The 26,169-nt window shown below is 28.7% G+C and overlaps 3 protein-coding genes across 6 annotated transcripts; all 3 read left to right on the forward strand.

The window, feature by feature from the left end:
- On the forward strand, positions 1 to 2,114 carry LOC132939588 (zinc finger Ran-binding domain-containing protein 2-like). Its single transcript, XM_061006843.1, is given in 3 exon segments — positions 1 to 1,011; positions 1,013 to 1,279; positions 1,635 to 2,114. Coding segments are annotated over 2 exon segments (708 nt in total). The 5' UTR covers positions 1 to 552; the 3' UTR covers positions 1,262 to 1,279; positions 1,635 to 2,114.
- A 2,442-nt stretch (positions 2,115 to 4,556) lies between these two features.
- On the forward strand, positions 4,557 to 16,539 carry LOC132938659 (ninjurin-A-like). Of its 4 annotated transcripts, XM_061005628.1 has the most exons (4): positions 4,557 to 5,193; positions 14,632 to 14,808; positions 15,137 to 15,372; positions 16,227 to 16,349. In XM_061005628.1, exons 1-3 carry the CDS (start codon positions 5,137 to 5,139, stop codon positions 15,362 to 15,364), a joined length of 462 nt encoding a protein of 153 aa, XP_060861611.1. In that variant the 5' UTR covers positions 4,557 to 5,136; the 3' UTR covers positions 15,365 to 15,372; positions 16,227 to 16,349. The 4 variants fall into 4 exon arrangements, with proteins under 4 accessions (XP_060861611.1, XP_060861613.1, XP_060861610.1 ...); XM_061005630.1 differs by lacking the exon at positions 15,137 to 15,372 and having other exon boundaries at positions 16,227 to 16,539; XM_061005627.1 differs by lacking the exon at positions 16,227 to 16,349 and having other exon boundaries at positions 15,137 to 16,220.
- A 2,168-nt stretch (positions 16,540 to 18,707) lies between these two features.
- LOC132939095 (ninjurin-B-like) lies at positions 18,708 to 25,940 on the forward strand. Its single transcript, XM_061006116.1, has 2 exons — positions 18,708 to 19,136; positions 25,127 to 25,940. Exons 1-2 carry the CDS (start codon positions 18,852 to 18,854, stop codon positions 25,301 to 25,303), a joined length of 462 nt encoding a protein of 153 aa, XP_060862099.1. The 5' UTR covers positions 18,708 to 18,851; the 3' UTR covers positions 25,304 to 25,940.
- The last annotated feature ends 229 nt before the right edge of the window (positions 25,941 to 26,169 follow it).

Below are 26,169 nucleotides of genomic sequence, written 5' to 3' on the forward strand. Positions count from 1 at the left end.
GTCAGAACTTTGGTAATTGGTGCACTACCGGAGTACCGTCTACGACCGACTCCACTGTCGCAGATTTTTTTTCTTAATTATTAAATTATCATTAATTACAATAAAATTATTATACTTTGCCCACTTTGGGTCTTAAGATAGATAGGACGACTCTAATGTAATTTTATTGGCCGAGATTATCAACCAAAATCGTAGCCATTTCATCGATTTAAAATCGTCCTTTGTATCTATTATTAATGTACGTATCTAAAATTTAATTACAATTATTATTGTAAGCACTTCATTAACAGCAACCAGTCGTATCGCTCGTTCATGTACCGTCTGTATGCGTACTTAAAATATCAGTTTTATGTAATTCATGAATATATATTTACGCAAGTGGGGAAACTTGAACTCAAGATTTAGCTTCTTTTGATGATAACAATTATATGCTCAAGAAATAATTTCACCGACTTTCATGCTTACACAATTACTATGATGTGCAGCAGCAGCAGCTAATATTGATTGGTAACTGTTGATTTGTGATATTTAGTAAAGACAGATTTTTTTGAAATGTCTAGCGACATGTCCTCAAAGGTGGAGGATGATTTGCCATTGGACGCCACAGCGGATGCAGCAGGTAAAGCATTTCGTATGAGCGACGGTGACTGGATCTGTCCAAATGCTCAGTGCGCAAACATAAACTTTGCTCGTCGCACGCATTGTAACCGATGTAATAAGGAACGTGAAGACTTACCGGTCAAGAAAAAAGCTGGTGCAGAAATCGGTAAGGCAGCTGCCGAAAAGAGTAAAGGGCTGTTCTCGGCTGATGACTGGCAATGTAGCAAGTGTGGCAATGTGAATTGGGCACGTCGATCTCAATGTAATATGTGCAATGCTCCTAAATTTGCCGATCCAGAGGAACGAACTGGTTATGGAGGTGGCTACAATGACAGAGGAGTTGTTGAGTATGTCAGACGAGAAGAGTCTGATGATGAGTATGATGAATTTGGACGTAAGAAAAAAAAACAAAAACGGGGGTAGTGGTTCTATAAGCGAGGATTCCAATAGTCAAAATGGTAGAGAAGAAGATAACAATGATAGAGGAAGAAATAAAACGTGGGTGAAACCTGTTTTTGACAATGATGACGATGAAGAAGAAGATGATGATGATGATGATGATGAAGATGGAGATCTTTCGAAATATGATTTATCTGAATGGGATGACTTAGCTGCCCAAGCCAAAAGAGATAGATCAAGATCTAGATCACCATTAAAATAATTATGATTTAAATATTTTGTAAGTATCATTCTATCAATGATTTTTTTAAATTTGACTAGGTTAAAATATTATTCCTATATTAGTATATTAAATATCATCATGTTTATCTAATATGATATCTGAAACTTTGAAAAACATAATATTTTTTATAAATACAAACATGCAGTACAATTTACAAAACTAAACTTTTAAGTTGAAGTTATTAATAACAGCACAATGTTACACAATTTTTTTTGAAACCACCATGCACCAAAACTATAGAAAGTTTTAGATCTCAGTCTTGAAGCTTTTCTAAGGTTTTTAGGTTTATAGTTTTTGAAATTGTACATTGATTCAGCTTCTGTTATAATAATATGTTATTTTTATTTTTCAGTTTATGTTATGGCTATTTACAATGTTGTTGACCAGTCTGCGATTAATATTTTCCAATAAATCAACCATACCACAAATTAATTTAGTGATTAGATCATTATATTCTGATATTTTATTTATTTTGAACACTATCAATTTTAACTGTTACATATTTATATTTTACTTCTATTAATTGTATTGTACGCATAAAAAGCCAAAATACTAAAACTATGTCATTAAAATAAGTTGTACAGCTTTTGTCATTTTACATTTTTCCAATTTACCTTGTGTGCATATATTATAAATATTAAATAATTTATTTTCTTCGTTTCACAAAAATTTAATCTTTAATAATTTCACCTATTTTGTTTTAATTAAATTTGTATTAAACCGTTGCAGTCAGTATTAATATCTCTTTCCAGTTGCACATAACATGTTATATTGTATTAACTTTAGACAAATGTGTTGAATTCTATTTAATTAAAGCATCATCTTCCAAGTACTAATTGTTTTTGAAATATTTACAAAAGCCTTGCTTTTAATTGCCGAAAGTCTGTATTTTGATAGTTAAATATCAAATATTGATCATAAATCATTCTATTTTATTATTGGAAATAAATTTAAGATCAAGTATCAATAATAAGTACCTACCTAATTGATATTTTTGTATTTTTTATGGAATTGTATTTATTTTCGTATTTGTTATTACTAATTTGTAAACATGGTGACTTTACTACTTGCAAATAATTGTAAAATTAAAATTTCTATTTTGAATTTTTTAGACTAAATTGACTGAAATAATAATAATACTTGCGTGTTAGTTAAACTGTATAAGTTATTAATAATATTAATGTATTGACAAAATTATGCATTTTGAGATTACCTGTAAACTGTATAGTTTAAAGTTTGAATTATCGACATTTTTAATTAAAAATTATTATATGTATGACAATTTTATCATAAATAATCCAATTATACAAAAGGTTATAATATATTATAATCATAGTGTAAATTGTTTGTGGTCATCGATTATTATCACAGCAATAGTTTATGAGGAAATGTTGTGTTTTTAATTATTATAATACTATGTAACTGTAAATGTTAAAAAAAATAAAAATTCAATATTATTATTACTATCAATTTTTATTTTTTTCATGACTTGTTCCTTGGCTAGTTTATTATTTAATACAGTAATACTTATCCTCATAAAAAGTTGTATTATGTGCATTGTGCATTTATAGAGTTCAACAATTTTTTTTTTATTTTGCATAAATTATAAATTGTATTTTAATATTTATTATTACATTTTGTCTTCATGAATATTGCTGTAAAGAGTTTTATGTAATATATATATATTATATATTTACATTGCCTGTAAAAATAATACCTTTTGGAATTTAAAATGAAAAGTTATGATTTTAATTTTTGACAAGTAACCTAGTTTACATAATAAACATAATTATAAGTAGGTATGTCATCTTTTTTTCACATAAAATATTAATTAGGTAGATAGGTATAAAAAATATAGGTAGCTACTTATTATACTCAGTCACTCAAACAATTGTTACCATTTATGTTATAAAATGTTTATGTATTAATATTAATTACCTACCTAGGTACTTTAATTCTCACTATTCTCAGTATTATATTCTAAACCTATTATCTTGGATTATTAATTATTATTAGTAGTACAAACAGTCCAATAACTCAGAAACTACTTGTTTTAATTTCAATTTATACACAATATTTTTGTTAAAAAATATATCTGGATACCTAACATTTTACGTTAGTAAAAGTTAGGTAAAGTACCTAGTTCTTATTTGAAGAAAACAGGTTGTTTACTTGTATTGTCCCAGAATAATAAATTACATAATAAAATTAATTAATGTAGTCTCTAAGTAAACTTACAAATTAAAACTAGAATTAATAAATTACTAACGCTTAAGCCTTAAAGGGTGAGTGGGGGTGTGATACTGTATGATGGCTGTAGGTAATAAACTAATAACTAAATAGCTAATAGCCAATAAGTATGTATATTATCATTGATTATAATTACAATTTATAATCAATGATATTATATACATAGGCGGAGATTTGATTGAATTTTAGAGGGGGCTTAAATTTTTCTTTGCAAAATAAGCCAAATACCCCCTCTCTAATATAAATATTACCTTCACATTCACATTCAGTACCTACGCATTATATATTAAATTACTAAATTACAACACTACTAAATACGCATTACTAACTACATAATATGCACTTTAAAAATCACTAAATTATAATACAATAAATATTTTATTATTATAGTACAATAAACCTATTTTGATTAGCAAATATATCAATAACCATCTCAACACTGATATTGATATCTTTTTCAATGTATAATATTAAAGAGTTATTAAAGTTTTCTTGCAGTACCTATACTCGTACGTAACCATGTTTTAACTTAGGTACCTAACCTGGCTACGTGTAGTAGTTTGTATAATTTGGGAAACTCACTTTTAGAAATATTTCGTTAGCTGCCCCCCCCCCCGTAAAAAGCCCCCCCCCCCACCACTAGCAACTACCAATCACCGCCTATGATTATATACCTACCTAAAAATGGCTAGAATATGCTCATTTACAATTTTGATTTAGGCAATGACGAATAATATGCAATGTATTATTACCTAGGTACCTACTACATATTTATAAATTATATTTAAATACTTGTCGGCTATCTATCATCCATTGTTGACTATTGTACACAAATCGAACTAACCGGCTGCCATGACCTATTAGGTTCCTTATAGTATCTATAGGTATTATTTATATCCATATAATATTATGACAGTTGTACTTGTACCTACATAATATGCTGTGTTTCTGTACAATCATATAGGGTACATAAGTAACCTAACCTACAACCTACCTACCTATCATTGAGTATTTGAGTACCAGCTATAAGGTACTATATTATATTGCGGTACCTATATATACCTAATAAATACGTTTTTAAAACATTTTCATAGCATAATACGTTGACGATATCGATTAAACACCGAGCGCGAGGTTAAAAATGGTGAAAAAAAGTTTCGGTTATAACGCGATGTAGATATAAGTACGAGTGTGCGTCTCATAATTGCGATCGGCGACCTACCATATTATTATGGCATATAAGCTGTTTACCGATTGTCTGACGGTGTGTGCGCTACAGCCTACAGGTGTGTGGTTACAGCGGAAGTGATCTTCAACCTTATACAACCCGCTTACTGCCTAAAGTCGTGTATTTGTTGAGACCATGTTTCAAAAAAAAATCTGATTATATATATATAATATGAAAAACGGACAAATTACCTATTAATTGATTTATAGTAATTATACTACCTGTTATATATTATTATCTCGTGTTCATTTTATTTGCTTCGTACGGATGTCAAATGAAAATACAAATTTAAATAACACATATTTTTTCAAACTATTCAAATTGCCTACCTACCTATATCGCGACCACTCGGCCGGCTATAGAGCATCGGACAACCATGGCGATACCTTCGGATGTGCCGCCAGTGGATCTGAATAAGGAACAGCAGCAACTGGTCAGTGTTCGTATGTCATATTAGTATGTACGTCTATATAGTAAGTCAGTAATGTGTTTACGGCATATTTATAGCAGGGGTCACGAATTATAAAAACTGTTGAAGGGCCGCGCATGCATTAGGAATCTGGTAATTGTTCGCGGGCCATCAAAATTTCAGATATCGTTAAAAATCAATGAACAAAAATGATCACAACACTATAATAGAACGTGTAATCATAGGCACAACTAGAGGCCAAACACTGGGGGTGCTAAAATTATGTAGAAAACACAGACCCGTGTGGGCTACGCCCCTACATCCCCAAATACTATACTTAAATGTTATAATTACTATAACCATTCCTAAATGCACCGTAAGGACACTAATATTTAAGTAAATCAACAGTAATGTACCTGATAAATACATAAGGTATATTATATTATTTAGGTGATAAAATTATTAACCTGGAAGTATAAATGGATAAAAAAAATGTGGTCAAGTGGGTACCGCTTTGCTGTACAGTAGTTGTTGAGCATGTCGTTGTAATGGATGTGTTATTTTTGAATTAAATTTGAAAAATTTTCTCATGGCTATAAATAGTTTATAAAGAGTCAATATTTTTTGAAGCATTTACGATGTTTTAGAGTTTACGAGAAAATGCCAATATAAATATTTGGTGAACATTTCAAGAGTCTATGGTTATTCATTTTGGAAATACAACAAAATCTAAAAAATCGATTAATGGGAATTAAATTTACCGCTGAATATTGTAACAATTATAAGTTTAAACACTCTTAAAAAATGTTCCGTTTAAGTGTACGTTTTTTTTATAGGTAGAAAAACTTATGTGAATTCTTTTATTAACATTTTTAATCTTAGCTATGAAAAGAAAATCTTTTATGAATTTCTAACTGAAAAAAAATTAAAAATATTTAAAAAATTTCTCAGTTATATATAGCTCAAAAAGAGTCAAAATCGTTTTAACATTTTACCTTGTAAGGACAATTTTAATTTTAACATTTGGTAAGAATTTCAAGTATCTAGGATTATTCGTTTTTAAATTATAACAAAATATCAAAAATTGATAGATGAAAATTGAACATTGAATTTGTACACATTTTAAATTCAAACACTCATAAGAAATGGATGTTACTTTCCAGTAAACTTTTTTTTTGTTTAAGGTAGGAACAATTTTATTGTGAGGAGTCTTCTATCAAAATTTATAATGTTAGCTATGAAAGAAAAAACTTTTATAAATTTGTAGCTGAAAAATTTTTTGAAAATTTTCGAAATTTTGATGAATTCTAAATTCTAATATTTGATATACCTATAATTATTACAAACAATTATTTGTGTTTCTGCTAAAAACGGAGAAATAAAAAACCTTACGTAAGGCTAAAAAAATGTTTTTCATATGATTTTTAAATTTTTGGTGTTTTTGAACTGGAGGTGCTAAATTAAAGTTTGGGGGTGCTGAAGCATCCTCAAGCACCCCCCTAGTTGCGCCTATGCCGGGTGTAATATTAATGGTTTTTACTTTTTTTTCTTGTCTGCGGACCGGATAAAAATAGTCCTCGAGCCGTCATTTTGGTGACCTCTGCTGCAGTATAGGAAATAGGAATCCAATAGGTATACATCGTACTTACATAATATTATTAAGATTTAAGGGTATATATTTGTGCGTGTGTTGTAGGGGGGGGGGGTAAAGCATCCCCCTCAGAGCTTCTTCAAAAATTTCAATGTGCGGAGCGCCAGAGCGTCTACGATTCCACGATCGTGTATGATGAGGGAGCATCTCTTTTTCGTTTCCGCGGTCTATGCTGGAGTAAAACTATAATATATAAGTAGATATCTATGCGATGTGGGAGACACTCGTATAAATAGTTTGTTGTAAAACCTGTAAATAATAAATATCAAAAACAATGGCTTGATCTCAAAAATAAAAACACGTTTGAATGGGCATCGTAATTATTATTGAATGTTTAATGTTCAGGTAAAGTTAATCTAAATTATACTCGCATCTCGAACTTCGTAGTTTAAACAATAATTTACAATTTTATAAAAACCTATGTAATTCAAATGTCGACAATTTTTGTTAATTTTTATACCTCACACTAGCCACACTTCGAGAAAATTCTAAACACGCGTCATTTGACGTCAATGCAGCTGCAGTGTGTCCAACTCATACATCGTCAGTGGCAAACAACGTTTCTTCAATAATATCTGCACCACTATATTATTTCTTCCGATTTCTCTCTATAAAAAAATTGCCATGTAAATTTGTGTAATAAAAATGAGAATATGTAATTTATTGTTTAAAACCGTTGTAGGTACTTGCGCAGCTAAATGCAGCTATGTAAAAACAATATACCTATAAAATATTATATTAACCAACGCGTCACGGCCAGCGTACCGCAGCGTCCTCGGCGGCGAAAAGAATTTCCGCTTTACGCAACAACTATTATATTATTGTACAGGGTGCATTCTATTATGTTCATTTATATCCACCTGCCACCCACTAATATACCACTATTAATTAATTTAAAGTTAAATGTCTAACGGAATTCGATAGTTCAAATTTAAAAATATTACATTTTATATTTAGGTACAACTGTACAAGGTACCTTCATCGGTTATTTTCGATACTTAGGTACCTATATATATCTATATATTATCTAGTTGGTACAAAACCAACATTTTTGTGATTATGTCACTTGACACAATATCAGCAAAAAAATCAGGACTTGAAAACTAAAGCACTCCTTATCCGTCGTGATTGCAATATATTATATTGGTCGTTGACGCGCTATAGCTATAGGTAGCTGTAGCCAGTACACAATATTCTATAGTAATGTTACAAATCTAGCTATTGTAGGTATTTGCAAGTAAATAAATAAATATGTTTTCAATCCAGTATCTAATCCTGTATTGTTTGTGATGCGAATAGTTGTAGGGATAAAGGCTATATAATAGGACTTACATTTCTAGAAAAAACTTAAAATATGCATGTATCACTTTTTCCTAAAAATGGCTTAAACGTTTTAAAAAAATGCATTAAAAAGAGAGATGCTTTATTTAAAAAAGTGAGTAAAATATAACTAAAAATACGGGTTATTATATTTATTATATCACGAACTTAATTATACATATCTATTGCTTCTTGCTCGTTGACCGTTGTGGTCTTGTGGAGTAAAACATAGGTGTATTGTGTATATATTTTAAAAATGAAAGCTCCTATATAGGCTGCAGAGTAAAAACCGTTCAACGCTGTAATTACCTACGTCTTGTAAACAACAATAACAAATCAAAAACTGTAACCAAAACCAAAATAATTTCATAAACCGAAACTGTTTTAATTTAAGTAAAAAAGAATCAATAAAAATATTTTTAACGTTGTTTACGAAAACAATAAAATACATTTCAATCAGTATGATAGGTACTAGGTAGAGAGCCTTTATGTATATTATCCAGGCTCTCTAGTACTAGGTATTTGAAAAGATATCGACACGGATCAACCACAACAACATCTGGCTAGACACCCTGTATATAATATCATTGATAATAATATTATTATGTGTACCCACAAAATAATACGCCATATAATATAGGCTATAGGCGGCGACCATTGGACACGCCGACCGTATATAACGACGTCAAAGCGTAACTCTCGGGAAATCGCGTTTTCCGCTTGTACTTATATACATATGGGTATATAGGTATATATAGCCACCAATAGGTGTATACGCAACACGGAATCGATGAGCTGCAGTTTTTAAAATTTCGGCGGGGTGGATCGCGTATAATGCATAATAATATTATATACCTAACTGCCATTATTTGTTATCGCGAAGTCCCCACTGACATATTATAGTGAAATGGGAATTTAGACGCTACTGCATTCATAAAATCTATTGGGCGTACAACAATATTGAACGCGTATTCACCTATATAGAGATTCGTATAGGCAAATAAACCAGGTACGGTGCTCGGCGAAGATCGAGTCGTTGCGGTGGGTTCGCGGTCCCTACCTTCGACCTTCCTATACCCACAATATAATATACAGACAGTTCGTTGGTCGTTGGTGTACATTTCGGGTTCGGGGCGCAACAGTCTTCCGCCGAAAATCGTGCACGCGGGTCGTCCCACCGTACGATATTGCTGTGCACATATAAATTAATTATTATTTATTATCGTCTGCAGGGCATAACATAATATTATAATATTATACTACATCGGCTGAGGCCTATTTGTACATTTGAGGCGGTGCATATCATATCGAGATCGATCATCATTATATACCTAAACGCACGCCATATATATACTCCATCGCAGCGCCAGTACCTATATATTTATAATAAAATGTCAGTCGGCGACTTGAACTTTACGACGGTAAGCACATCACATATCATCATTATTGTTTTACGCGATGAACGTTTTTAAGTAGTATTAGGTACCTATATCAATGTCACGTTGACAATGCGGTAAATAGGTAGGTATATTTCAATGGAACCCATAGGTACATATTTAATAATAGTATACGTGAATTTGGAAATTAAAATTAATAGAACAGACTTATTTGTTTACATGTATTTCATTATTTATACCTAACTGCCGCACCGTTCCATATATTATACTATTGTTTTTATTTTATTTTTATTATTTAAGGGTTTTCGTAATAGGGTTTAAAATATTAAATCAAAATACTAGGCTATAACAAAATATAATAACAATATAAAATATCCAGACCGACACACCGTCTCCGCTCAGAATCATTTTTCGTATACAATGATATGATATCATTGAATTCAAATTTACTACAATCTATAATACAGTGACCCACTTGTAACCTACTGTACAGCAGAGTGACATCTACTTACCCGCTTTTTATTTACGACTCTGTTTTAATTATGTCAGGAGTTTTATATAAAGGCAATTTATTACGCATACCTTTACATGATTTGAAAAAAAGTATAACAATACAAATTACTATACAGAATAATTAGTAATTACATGGAACCGAATCATCACGTCAAAAATTACTTTACTTATAAAATTAATAATTCGATTAAAACGAATCCGTCATGACCATGCACAAAAAAAATAAATGTTTCTGTTTACAAGATTTAGGAAAAATGTAAAAATTAAAAATACCTATACTATATATATATAATAGCTTGTCGAAATTAATTATTATAATATGCCTCAATATTAATTAATACAATTAAAAACGGAAATAATAATGTGTTATATAAACGTAATTTAACGTAGGTATAGACTATTATAGTCATAGGCCATAGTAGTGGTTATATACGATATATTATAATTATAATAAGGTTATTGAAAGTAACAAAAGTAATATTGATTTATTATCTATTTCTATTAATCGGAAGATGTTTCAAATCGTCCATGACTTTAATTGAAAACAATGTGTAACAATATAGAATAAAAGAGCAGTAGAATACTGGTCTTTGTTTACATTTTATTCAATATACAGTCTAAAGTATAGAGTAACTTACTCACTATAGGTACTTGTGTTTGTATAAATTGGTTTGGTTCCTATGCGACGCCCCCTTCTCCCAGGCTTGTATCATGGCTGTATTATATTATGAATATGATCAGCAATAACCCATCATAATCGTAAATCGAGGGACATATAGGTATCTTTGTATGTGAAATAGCGTACCTATACCTATGTATAATATTCAATTATTGTTGTAAGTCCATTATATAAGTATGTTATGTAGGTAGGTACATAAAAAAAGGTAAACTAATCTAGAACGAGAAAATAAAAGATTTTTTTTATTCTGGTCGATGGCCTTAGGAATATAAGTTTGCTGTATAAAATATGAATACGATACAATTCATAATAATGTTTGGTAAGTATTTATTTCAAAACTATATTTTGAGTGTTAAATTTATTAGGTACATTTTAGTATTTATTTATACTTATTCCTATAGCTGAATTAGATAAATATTGATTTTACAATTACAGAAAAAGACAGGTCGAGAGAACAATCTGATTCCATTTAAAAACTTTTCAGAAAAGCATAAAGTTTATTAAAGTAAAGCTTTTTTGTTTTTACTTACATTCTTAAGTATGATAATTTTAACTACAAAATAGTGGTTTCAACTGAGAAAATTTTATATATATATTTATTTTTTTAAATTAAGGCTTTGACAACTGAGGTCATTAGCCTATTACTGTGCATGGAAAGGGCGCGGTTGGTTTGGACACTGGTATGTGTGGCAAAGATTTGTCACCAAAAAGCCGGGGACAAGTGACACCAGCCGGTGCGTACACTCAGAACACGTTTCGTGACTGAATACAAACACAAAGCCACACCAAGCAACATTTTATATTTTTATAAAGCTTATAATAAGTATTTACATTAGATACATTAACGCTAATACGCTATAATTGTAATATAATAGTCACAAAATAATAATAGTTTAATAGTTTATATTATATTGAGGACTGTGTATACAAGTGATTTCTAATTAATAATTATTTCTTTAATTCGTAGATGTACTAATTCCTTGAGTTAAGAGGATGTCAGCACAATATTGGTTTTCTCTCTCAGACCCACGTGCAACATACATAAAACGCTTTCACCTAAAATCGTTTTTTAAAATGATTTTTGCGTTATCTTAGAGTAAAATAAACAAAAATTATAGAGGCTAATATTTTTGAGGATATGACATATTGATTTTATATTTTGTTGTTATTTGACTTTGTATTCGACTTTCAAAATTTACCTACAACTATATAGTATGTGCAAAAATGTTACCTTTTCACGATTCGTTTGAGACAATTATAGCACATTTTCCTTCACACTTTAATATAGACTTAGGCGCTTAGGACTATATACCTATCTGTTACAAACAAGAGTGATAAAAATTAGTGTTTGAGTGTGATTTTTTTCAATTATGTTAGATCACAGATCTTGAAAATAACTGCATTGACGCATTGTTTAACATTGTTATGCTGGACATTTTCAGTTTTCAGTATTTTGCAATTCACAAGTTTTAAAATGCTTCTTAGTTCTTACTGCTTCTCTAAAGATTGTTCGGATGTTGCGTAAATTGGTTACTAATGTAAGTAGTGCAAATTTTACATTTTAGATTCTAAGCGGAGCGATGAATGTATTGATTGTACAATGATGTGTGTTTTTTTTATTATTGTGTCTGTTATCACCTTTTAGGACAGTAAAAATGCTTAGATTTTCTTCAACAGTATCTTTTCTGATAGTAAAGTTTAATTGGTACTTGGGGGGGGGGGGGGTTAAAAGAAAAATTCCCCAGTAGTTATCAATAGCGATGTGAAAAACAAAAGAAAAATTAAGAAAAAACGGGAATTTTTAATGATTTTTGAGAAAATCGATTTTGGTTTTTGGTATAACTCTAAAACAAATGACCGTGTACATGACATTTTGACTGAATGTTTATATTAGCATTTTCTATACACCATGTTTACGAACATTTTCAGTTTCTATTTTTTTTAGTTTTTTTTTCTATAATTATCAATACAATTTTATTCGTTGGTTAAAAAATCTTGAAAATTTAATAGAAGGCTCCTAGTATATTGTTTCAAAGGCAGATAAAAAAAATTAAAAATTCATAGCCACAATTTTTTTTATAAGTATTTAAAGTTAGAATTTTGACAACATTTATAAAATTTAAAATTTAATAACTATTCTGTAGTTAAAAATGTATAAAATGTCCAATTTTTATATCTGAAGATTGAAAATTTAAAACAAGGTTCCGCGTAAGTAGGATATATATAAATTACTTTATTTACTATAATATCATCAAATATATACTTAGTAATATCATAGGCAGGCTGACTAACGACCGTCTTCGCTCAGAATTGTTTTTCTTACACAATGATATTACATCATTGAATTTAACACCATCCATTACAGTGACCCACTTTTAACCTACTGTACAGCAGAGCGACACCCACTTGCCCACTTTTTATAATTTGTTTTGATTTATTGACCAAATCACTCTCTTGTTTATTTGTACACCTAAAATGCGTATCACTGTACTTTAAATATCTCAACATTTAAAATTATCTTTAAGGTCATATACCTAGGGGGAATTCCCTCCCCTGTCTGAAATGTTCTCAGATTATGCAACTTAACGTAAATTTAATATTAGTTTCTTAAAAATAATAATATTTCACTATCCTTTTGGCTTTTCTCTCTCTATTGTTTATATGTATACACCGTTCACCTCGACGAGTTCTTATGCTACACGTAGATTATTTTCTAAATCATAATATTATAAATGAAAATATATATTACATATTACATATTAGGTAGGTACGTATAAGATGTATAATCACATTATGTTTATATGTACAAACTCTATTTTTTTTAAATGTGGGACATTCGTACTACTCGTACTAATTATGTTTAACGTTTTAATTACACAAATTAAATATGAATAGGTACCTACGTACCGTTGATTTAAATAAATTAATACCTACAACTCATGTATATTCACATTACGTGAGATAGACTTCACCAGCGTTTCTTAAACTTTTTCATCCGTGGAACCCTTTTTTATGTCCACTTTTATATACTGTATTTAATCCGAAAAATATGTTAAAATAAAAATAATAATGATTTCTTATAATAATGTATATACTGTATACTGTATTTATTTTATTTTATTTTATTTTTTTTTTTTTATTTATTTAACGCCAAGCGGCAATTTATAGATACATTGTACAATTAGTAGATTAACATGAAGTGATAATAATGAAATAAAATACATGGAAAATATAGTTATAATTATAGACTTAAGTTTAAACTTATACTAAACAGCGTTCAGCTAGGAGAGTACATGCTAAGGTAAAATAAACTAAAGACAAAAACATTCAGTAGAGATAAACAATAATATAGTCAGCCAAAGATCAGGAGCTATTAAGTTAGCTATTTAGTTTAGAGCTATTTAGTTCAAAAAATATTCTAAGGGACAGACAAACAGGACTTCTAAATTTTAATTTTAATGAGTTTCGTGGAACCCTGAACTCTGAAGTGATCTCTACGGAATCCTGGGGCAGTTTAAGAAACACTGGACTACACAAACAATTTGTAGATATTATATGGACTACATCATAATATCTACTATTTTAGTGATTTATCTCCTGCGTCGACTAGGCAATAATATTATAGAAAACATTGAACAAAAAATAATTTATAAATTGGTCTCAACAAAAACCCTTTATTGCAAATGCTTGAATTTTCATAAGTAGTTGATAATAATATTTCTCAGTTAGAAGTCCATGAGGGGGGGGGCGGGGGGGATAAAATACATTTTGATAAGCCATATAATTTTGCAGGGAGGTTTTGGAGACCAAAATATTACGTCTTGAACCATTATAATATAATAATATATATATCACTAGGCACAGAAAAAGCTATAAAACTTTATGAATTTCCTTTTTTTAAGGCCAAACCATTAGACGTCAACAGGTATGCAACCAAAAAAACCATTGCTCAGGGGATGTTGGATATCGCCTTATTGACGGCCAACGCAAACCAACTGAAATACATACTCCAAGTGGGCGAGAAGCACGAGTTCTACAAGCCTCTATTGGTACTGATAGCTACGTCTATATTTTTACAAGTAAGTGGGCGCGCCTATAAATTATATACCTAATGTCCTAATATATACATGAAATATTATTATGTATACACAATACATATATATTATAGACATTATTATGGACGCTCGTTAGACCTGTCTAGAAAACTAGAAACATGCGAGATTTACCGTAAGGTTTTAAATTCTTTGACGCGCAAAACCAAAATATAACCTATCATTTTTGAGAGAAAATATCTTAAGATCGAAAATAAATTATAAGTAGCTTGTGTAGAATATATATGTTATATAATATTACATCGATTTGACCAATTCTGACATTATTGCTGTTGAAATACTACGCGTCCTATAGGTGTTCATGGGAATGATATTTCTATCACTAAACCTGCTTCGGGACTGTCGTTTCCATTTGATCGAGTACAAGACGTCGTCGCTGTTCATCAACCAAGTGCCGGTCGTGTGCACGTTTATGGTGTTCACGATCAACATAATAATAGGAGCTTTCGATTCCGGGCTAGCCAGCATCGTACCGACATCAACGTTCAACGCGCCGTCCATCCCGCCCATCGGGTCAAATTGACATATTATGTATAGAAAAATAAAAATTGACAAACAATATACAATACAATATTATACTACACATGTATCTATCTATTAGACATGTAGACGAAATAAATTTGATTTAATTAATATGTTTTCCCAAGTTCATCACAAGGTTTATAACCTAACCTAACAATAAAATTGTAAGAAATGGTGACCGTGGTACCGACTCATAGTAATATTAGGTACTCTATGTACCGACTAGACCATTATATTATTGAATTACGGGTGGGTCACTGGGTTTATGTGTGGACCGTCGACACGTAGTTATATAACTATATTATATTATATATTATACTTAGATTTCGAAAAATACTATATACAAATACAATACATTAGGTACTTTAATGCTAATATTATTATTATTTGGGAACATATAAATCGAGAAATGTTCAAATAGTAACGTAATTTTGTATGAAAATTATTGTTTAGAATAGGAATCTATTGAGGAATGATATTGAAAAATAATTATACATAAGAAGAAATGATACATTTAAAGAATAATATAGGTATTTTGAATAATTTTTCGGAAATAGTTTTAGTTTTTTATTTTAAAGAAAGTCTAAAACAGTGAAATAATAACCCAGAATCGTATCATTCCATGAAAATACTAATATTCTAACATAATTTTCCTGGTAAATATTTCTCAACTTATGAAGTCCGTCTTTTATTTTTGGCCGAGAAAAACTTTCGGTTTACTTGTACACATACCTACATTCTAAATAGGTTGGTACATTTATTGTTCTATTACGGACTACGGTATTACTGCTGCAGATATAGATATAATTATATAAATTATGTAATATACTGGTAAACTATGTGTTCTGTTTTATACAATATAGGTGCTCGTTGGTGGGATATTCTTGGTTGTTGGAGGGCTGGACATTAAGAAAGAAAAAGATCAAAGAAAGTGTTTGATTTTAAACGACGTTTCCGTCATCATGGTTTTCCTGATAACCACGATCAATATAACTATATCAGGTTTTGGATTTGACGTTAGTTCGTCGCCGGACACAAATTTGAAGAAACAAACTTAAGTTAGCTGTACCACTTTCACGTTTTCTCTCCCACAAAAAATGTTCAAGTAAAATACTTAATGATACTTATATATTATTATGATTTTATTTTTGAAAAATAAAGTTTATTTAAACGATAATAAAATATTGGTTTTCTTTTCGCCCTTGATATATCTAAATAATTTATATACAGTGGATTCCGCTTAATGTGGACACGTTGGGACTAAACTCATTTGCCCAGATTAAGCGGTTGGCCATATAAACCGAAATTCGTCTAGCCCATATTACACGGACGCCTATTTAAACCGGTGCTCAAATTAGGCAGAATCCACTGTATATTTAAGTAACTGTCACCTTTTTTAAGCATTCAAAGTTTTAAATTTAGAGGGTGGTAGAAAAATTGAACTCGATGGTACTTTAGGGCTTTAGGCTGTCAAAAGTAAAAAGTACAAAGTACGTTTCAAAATAATCGGGAAAATCAAAAAAAAACATAAGAAAACGTGAATTTTTACGCAGAATAAGTTTTTGACAATAACGATTTTGTTTTTTTTGTTGAATGGCATTCTTGGAAGTCTGAATTTGGTGGTAAGACATAGGTATTTTAAAGTTATACCTAATTGATATTTTTGGTTTATATTGGTAATTTTTGACCACAGCCGGTGTGGTCATTCGCTCGCTCGGAAATTCAAATCGAAAACATACCTCGATATGTAAAAAAACCACCATGTCAAAATTATTTTTGAACCACTATTTTCAAAACGTTGATTACATAGGTTTCAAAAAAAAAAAAAATTGAAAATTCGTTATAAGCGCTGTAGACTATAAGCGTTGTGCGTGTGAGTAAAATACCGAAAATCGTAAACTTCGTAAGGCTAAATAGTACTTATATAAAAGGTGGATATTTAAAATTAGAGTGGATTTCAAATGTAAGCTATAAAAAGAACATTTTTAAACATTTCTAACTTAAACACTTTTTTTATAATTCTCCGCGAATTTGATGAATTCTAACTTCTGACAATCATAAAAAATATAGTGAATTTAAGCTTAAATTGTGTTTTAAATTACACAAATTAACAACTTAATAATATGTAATTATGTGGAAGTGTGGAACCTTGAATTCACATTTTAAAGTTTTTCAATCAAGCAGTTATTTATCAACAATATTTGAAAAAAAAATAAATCGAAAGTTTCTAATGGCTATAAACAGCTCAACAAGAGTCCAAATATTTTGAAAATTGGATCATTTATGGAAAATGCCATTATAAACATTTGGTAATATTTATAAGTGTCTACGGTTATTTGTTTTTGACTTAAACTAAACAAAATTAATCCATTTTGTCAAAAATTAGTTTTGCGTAGGTAACAATCCCCCTTTTCTTCTTATTTTTTCCCCGACGCTTTTGAAAACTACCTACTGAGCATTTTTACTTTTACATGCAAATATGCAATGGGTCTATAAATATAAAGTGGATACAAATTGTTTTTTTTTAAATTATTCAACGTAATCCATTGACTTTCCAAAAATTATGTTTGTATCATTTCATTAGAAAATCCTTAGTTAGATATACCTATATACAGATTATTTCTTTATAATTTATATTTAAAAATAATATTGTATAATATGTACCTACCTAATTACAAAATTACTAATCTTTAACATTTAATTAGCATTAGGTATGGATTTTTATAGTGTAGGTAATGTAAGTACTATTTCCAGTATAGGTACATATAATGGTTAAAATTATGAATAATGATCATAATAAGAAAAGAAAAATTACATTTTTAAGCAAACCCCAGCTGGGTGTCTCTAGCAGCTAGATGCCTATTATAGAGATTAGAACACCCCCCAAGCGCCCGTCAAACTACAGTTACAGAGCTTAGAATTTTTTGGTTGGTACATTATAAATAAACAGTCAAAAATAATATCGATCATGTTAATAAAACTATAAAAGTACTTATAGCAACAACAAAAATATTAATATGTATAGGTATTACACATAAAATCAAGGCGTTTACGAAAAGTTGTCATGTTATAATATTATAATAACTGGAAAGTATAATTTATATATATAAATGACATTAATACATTATCGTATAATTTATACCAATGTCCTCGATACGGAGATAAAAACAATTATTATTGTTTTCTGCCACCACCGTCGGCCGTATTTGATTCTCAGACATTATGGTGTATCTCTTGCGGTGTTCCACACGTCCTGTTTTTATCTCACCGCATTGTGTACTTGTGTGACAGTTGTAATAATAGTTTATCGGTGACCCATTATAATATATTAACAACAACAACAATAACAATAGTAATAACAATAATAATGCAGTGTAGTATACGATACTATGTATGAATGTAGTATACGATACTATTATAATATGCGCTTGAATAAAATTCTATACATCACAATATCGTGTATACCAGATTTCACTCAATAGTCAATAATGGCGGAAACGATAATTGCGGCGGACACCAGCCTGGAAATGGACGATGGCAAAAACGACGACGAAAATAGTAAGCGTTCTACCACTCGTCTGTTGTCCAGGTCGTTGAGCAAGGTCAGCAACGTCACGTATGACACCAAGAAGAACATGGCGCAGGGGATGATGGACATCGCGCTGCTCACAGCCAACGCTAATCAGCTCCGGTACATACTGGAGTTCCGCGACGTTAACTCTACGAATTTTGTTCTACTGTTGGTGCTGATTGCGTGCAGCCTCATATTACAAGTAGGAACTATATTAAGTATAATACATTTAATACGGTGTTATATAAACGCGGGAAAATCGAGTACTTATTCGTAAAGCCGCGTATGTGCTAAAATTTGGTCGAATTTTAAGCTTAAGGGGATTCGAAACCATGGTTTTTTGTTTTGTCTAACACACACACGACATACTAGACTGGTTCTTTGTGGTACTTTCCCACATTTTTGATTTTTTTGATTTTAATTTTCCAAAAATTAAAATACGACAATTTTTAAATACTCTTTTTTAATATGACATTTTTAGGAATTTGGGGGATAATATCAAAAATGTGGGAAGGTCGATTTTAAGTAGACTTGACGAGTGACAACAAATTCAAATCTGTTTTTAGAATTCTTATCGCTTCATCAGATCAATTGGTACGTGTGACAAAGAACCAGTCTAAAATCCTATGTCGCGTGTGTGTTGGACAAAAACAGAAAATCACGGTTTCGAATTCCCTTAAATTGTTTTAAATAAATCTTAAATATAAATAGGCAAACAAATACGCATAACCTCCTGGTGGTTCCATAATCAATATTTAAAAAAATTTATTGTTCCCTTTATTATTATAAATATTAATATTATTGTGCAAGAATTTAAACGAGGATACAAAAAAATAGTTGAAAAACATTAAAAATACATGGTACAATTTTACATATTAAGCACTTAATATACTGAGTAATATAATAGGCTGTCTGACCGTTTCCACTCAGAATCGTTTTTCGTGTACAATGATATTATATCATTGAATTCAAATTTGACACCATTAATTATAGTGACCTACTGTACAGTAGAGCGACACCGACTTGCTCGTCTTTTTAAACTATAACAATAGTTTTGGACAAAAAAACTAGTCTATACCGTATATTGAAGAAATATTATAAAAATCAAATCAGCTATTATACTGGACCTTCTTTATCATGGTATAATGTACCTAGTACCTACCCTAAATCCATATTAATGGCAGTTTTAAAATGTTTAATATAAACTCAACATTTTTAAAATAGCTTTTGTTTGTTCGTTAAAGTGATGAAAATTGGTATTGTCTAGTTTTTGTACGGACCTCATCGTTTTATTAAGTTTGACATAAGACAATTTAAAAAAATATCTCCAAGTAAGAACATTTTTTTTTTGGTTATATTTTGAAGTTTAAATTTTGAAAAATATTGTATATTGAAACGAGATTAACGATTATTGTTATATTTTATTTTTTTAATCCAAATTTATTATTCGTGGGGACCTGAAACATTTACGTATATAATTATATTTTATAATATATTATTTTATACATACACATTAAAATATTTAGATTTAGTTTCAACTATTGTTTATTTATACCATGAACCTTAATATTCACACACCTGCTACGGTAAGTTGGTATTGACTCTAATCTCAATATAGGTATAGGTAGGTCGTAGGTACCTATTATACAGAGCGTAACAAAAAGTACTGACAAATGAAAATTGAAAAATAAATACCAGTTAAACGTATGAAAAAAAAATATGGATGATAAATAATTTAAGATTTACTTAAGTATGGAAAAAGAATATTTTGAAAAAAGTTTCGAATTAATTTACTCCTAAAAAATATTGATATTTAAAAAAAATTATTACTTGACTTAAATAAACGTTTTTACCATCAAACATTTTCTAAAAATTGAATTTTTCTATTATTAAAACAAGCGTAAGTGGATGTTGCTCTGATATAATATCATATTACTAAGTAGGTATATTTTATGATATTATTGCGATTGAAGTAATTAATTTTAGTATTAGACATTGTTAGTTGTTACTATAGTACTATACTACAGTAGGTTAAATTCATTTTTGCCAAAAAAATTACATTTGAAAATGTCATTGTGTGTGTAAAATATAATAATATAAACTAAAAGTTTCATATATCCACAAATAATATTTTAAATTACAACAAAAAAACTAAAATCGTTATTCTTGATTTTAATATGTAATTTCGTCCAAATTTAAAATGTCTGTAAAAAATAACGGTTTAAATATTTATTGGTTACAGTGTAAACTATTTATGAGAATTTATGTTTTAAATTTTCAATTCTTATAGTTTATAATTTTTTAATTAAAATGATTGATAATTTTCGAGATTTTAATAAATGTTGTCAAAATTTGAACTTTAAATGCTTATAAAAAAAAATTGTGACTGTATTTTTAATATGTTTCAACTCCTACTGTAACAATATATCAGGAGCCTTATATTACATTTTCACGTTTTTTGACCTAATAAATACAATTTTATTGACGTTTATAAAAAAAAAACTTAACAAATTGAAATTTGACAATGTCCGTAAACAACTCAAAATATTATGAAATTTTTATCAAGTATAGAGTAAAATGGTATAGTAAACATATAATGTACATTTTAAGTGTTTACGATTATTCGTTTTTGAATTATAGCAAAATAAGAAAACCGTTACACGAGAAATCAAGTGAATATCCAATGCTGTAAAAAATTTAATTTGACTTTCCAGAAGAAATTTTTTTTGGTAAAGGTAGAAAAACTTACGAGAAATCTTGTATTAAATTTAAAATCTCTGAAATTTTTATATGAATTTTTAGCTCAAAAAAATGTGCATATTTTTGTGATTAGGTACTTATCACATATTTTGTCATAATATTTATTCGAACTTTAAATGCTTATTAAAAAAATTGTGACTATGTATTTTTAATACTTTTTAACTACCCTTGTAACAATACATATTAGGAGGCTTATATTCAATTTTCAAGCTTTTTGACTTCACGAATAAAATTTTATTAACGTCTATAGAAAAAAAAACTAAAAAACAGCTCAAAATATTTTTTAAATACTATGGTGTAAAGATAATGATAATATAAACATTCAGTGAAAATTTCATGTACGGTCATTTGTTTTAGAGTTTCACCAAAAACCAAAATCGATTTCGTCAAAACCCGTTTTTGTGTGAAAATTTAAAATTCCCGTTTTATCTTAATTTTTTATTTGTTTTCCCGGCACTTTTGAAAACTACTGGGACTTTTAAATGTTCACCTCTCCAATACACTAAAAATTCACTTTTCCGTCGAACAACATACTGGAGTAGAAAATCGAAGCATTATTTCGATTACTTGTCGTATACAGACACAAAAAAACAACACATATCTTTTTAAAATCAATACATTCATCGCTATCTAAAATAAAAATGAAACATTTTATACTTGCCAGGCGCCTGGTCTATACATTTTTTATTAATTTATTATATTGATTAAAACAAAAGTTTTGTCAATTATTAGGTTATTCTGTTACACCTTGTATAATAATTATAATTAATAGTAATATAAATTCAATTTTCTCAATAAAAAAATTTAACGCAGTGTATTGCTAATTAAATATCAGTATAAATTGCTCGAAGTAGAATAGAGCATTTTAATACTATTATGCCGGGTTGCATAAACAATAAGGGCATCGCCGTTTTCGACCAAAAACGTACCCATTCTTCTTTAGCTGATTTACTTTTCAACCAAATTTAAAAAAGATCAATTCCCTTTTTGGTCAAAACAAAAAGTTAAATAATAATTAATATTATATACTTTAAGTCTTTATGTTATACTTATAGAAAATTATTAAATATATATATTATTATGCCTTATTTGTTTAAAAAATATATAAATAAATAATTATTAAATATAATAGTATTGTGTATACGGAGTATATTAAAAATTAAAATAATATGTATATAATTTTTGTAAAATGGTTGCAAATATAAATTTGGAAATTATTAAAAGTATAAATTAGAATTTGTCAATAGTCAATAGTTATATAATATATTATAATTATTTTTATATTTTACAAATTGTATGCAACTTATACTTTTAATAACTTTTAAAATTATAATTACTATAATTTTACAAATATTATAAATTATTATATTTAATAATTTTCTATAAGTATAATATATTAATTATTATTGTCCTTTTTGTTTTGGCAGAATAGTGAATCAGCCGAAAAGGGAAGGGTACGTTATTGGTCTAAACGGTCTCGCCCAACAATCAACAATCGCATAACATTTAACAAATCAATAGAGAGTAATGGTCCCATTATTTAGTTTCCAATGATTGCTCCAATACATTTTATTAAACTATTAAAATGCACTAATTCATTAATTGTTGCCAAAAAAAAAATTCAAGTCAGTACATAACAAATAATGGCCATCACTATATATCTTCTAATGATTAGCTAGGGATAGAGGAAAATAATATTGATATGTAAAATTCAGCTAGGGATAGAGGAAAATAATATTAATATGTAAAATTAAGTTAAGTACAATAATATTTTATAAGTTTTAACTAGTGTTGGGTAGTAACGTAACGCAATTACTTTTTCAGTAACGCAACAGTAATTTCAATACATTTTACTTAAAGTAACGCAATTGTAACAAAACTACTTTTTTAAAGTAATTTCTATGAAACAACGCACTAACACGTTATTTTCCAAGTTATTAAAATAATAGTTTAGAATGTATTCCAAAAACAAGCCGATAGGATATTCCAGAAAAATTAAAATCAATTATATTTATTTTCGATTCCGATAACAGTTGAAAATATTACTAAATACTACCTATTAAACGGGAATACATTTTATCACTTTATTAGTAGAAATAAAAGAGTTTGGTTTAAATATAAATTTAATTAAAATGATTTATGACTTATGACTATATAGCCAAATAGGTGAGATGATTATACATTTGTACATAATAGTTATATGATTAAAGTATATACATAATAATTGAATATTATGGTTCAAAAAAAAAAAATAATAACTGTTATAAATGATAAAAAAGTAACATTATTTGTAACGCACTACTTTATTAATGAAAAAGTAATGTAACATGATAAAAATAATTTTAGGTAACGCAAATGTAATTTAAACAAAAATATTTAAAGTAACAAATAACGTAATTTCATTATATTTTAAAAGTAATTTACCCAACACTGGTTTTAACTTTTAACTATGAATTAGATATTGACATTCCAAAGGTATGAATAGGTTCATGCCTTCATGGTACTATTGATTTTAAATACCAGTATTATACATTGCAAAAAATTAATAAAATATATTAATATTTTGAAAATATGATTGTGTATTGTACTTACATAATGATAATTGAATTAACATATTTTTTACTTAAATATCCAATTTCATCAAATATAACTGCAATGTGTTTAAAATAAAAATATGTAGTTTTGAAATGTTTTGATTACAATCAGAACTTATAAGATAGGTACAATGTTTTAAATTTTTGAGCCTTCAGTCAAAGCAAATTTTATAAATTCTCAACTACAAAATACATTCATGATGTTGATAAATTTGAACTTTGAAAACTGAAATGAAGGTATTTTGTATTTTTGATACTTTTAAACTACTATAAGACAGTTTGGGAAGGATATAGTATACTCTATTCAGAATAAGAACACGGCCGACACGTTTTTCCGTACACCCCTACCACAATCCGGATATTGCTTTGACACTGCACGACGACCGGCCAATCATAGAACGCATAGCCATTGCATGGGGGGGGGGGGAGGGTCTGGCAGTGTTGGGGCAGCTCAGTCTGCATGCGCAAAGCGGTTCTATCTTATTCTAAAAAGAGTATAGTTGTAATTATTCCATTTTCAAGTATTTTGACGAAGTATAACAGTTTTTATCAATACTTGTAAAATAGTTCAAATCTCTATAATAGATAAAAATTAGTCTTAATATATTTAGAATTTAATTGAGTATAGAAAATGATAATTTAAGAAATGTGGAATGTTTCAAGTTTCCACAGTAAATATTTTTTAAATTATAACAAAAAAATATAACAATTTAGTAAAAATTCATTAAAAATATCATACACCCTGCATAGTGTTTCTACCATTACCTATATCTGCATTACCGAAATTATTTTGTACACTTTAACTTTTTTATTGTGTTGCTTATTGCTGACGTCGTAGGTGATTGTTGGAACTATTCTCATATTCAAAGGTCGCATGGCCTGTATCAGTAGCGGCACGTCCAATGAGATAACCAAAGTGGATGTCATCAAATTAAACAACTATGTAGTCCTTGGAGTATTTCTTATAACCGTCATCAACATATTCATCGCAGCATTTACAGTAGCACCGACTTAACATTATACTTAACACAATATGGTAGCACACTGCATATCACCAACAAAATTGTATGTTTACTGCAGCATAGTAGTAGCATCTGATCTGTGATCTTCACAGTCATGATGATAATGTTGTATAATAAATTAATAATTATATTATATTTAATATATAAAATACACGCATACGGTCATACTCTATGACACAACTTGCCAATAAAATATATGTGTTGGATTTCAAATTGCATTTTTATATTATATTTCAATTAAAAAATGACTACAGAATAGAAAGTATAAAATAAAATACAGAATAATTAAATATATACCAGGGATGGAAAACATTTAAAAATGAAACTAAAACAAAAAACCAAAAAAAAAAATTAGCAATTTGAAATGTTTTTGTAAAAACAGAATTATTCTAGTAGGATAATTTAGATTATTTGAAGTATTAAGTCTGTCTATATAAACATATTGATTGTGATGAGTTAACATTTTAAGTTTCTCATTGTTAAAATTCATTTTTATTTTTTACCCTAGGGGCTAAGAATAACAACGGCATAAAAAATGCTAGAAAATATTATGATTATTAAAACTACAATCATAATCCCCAATAAATATATATCATTATTACTATTGTAAAATTATCAAATTTATTTTAAGTATTGTTATTAACAAAAATATTAATATTAATATTATATTATATATCATAATATTAATACTGTTAATTATGTAACTTTTAAAAAAATGTTTTTTAAAATGTGTACTTGTACCTACAGTTTTAGGTATAATGTTTTAAAATGTCAACAAAAAAGAGAAAAATAAAAATGTTTTCCAACCACTGATAAAAATCATTTAAGTAATAATAAATAAGTAATGTGAAATGATTAT

Source organism: Metopolophium dirhodum, chromosome 2 (genome assembly GCF_019925205.1).
Source record: "Metopolophium dirhodum isolate CAU chromosome 2, ASM1992520v1, whole genome shotgun sequence".
In the NCBI taxonomy this organism is placed as follows: domain Eukaryota; kingdom Metazoa; phylum Arthropoda; class Insecta; order Hemiptera; family Aphididae; genus Metopolophium; species Metopolophium dirhodum.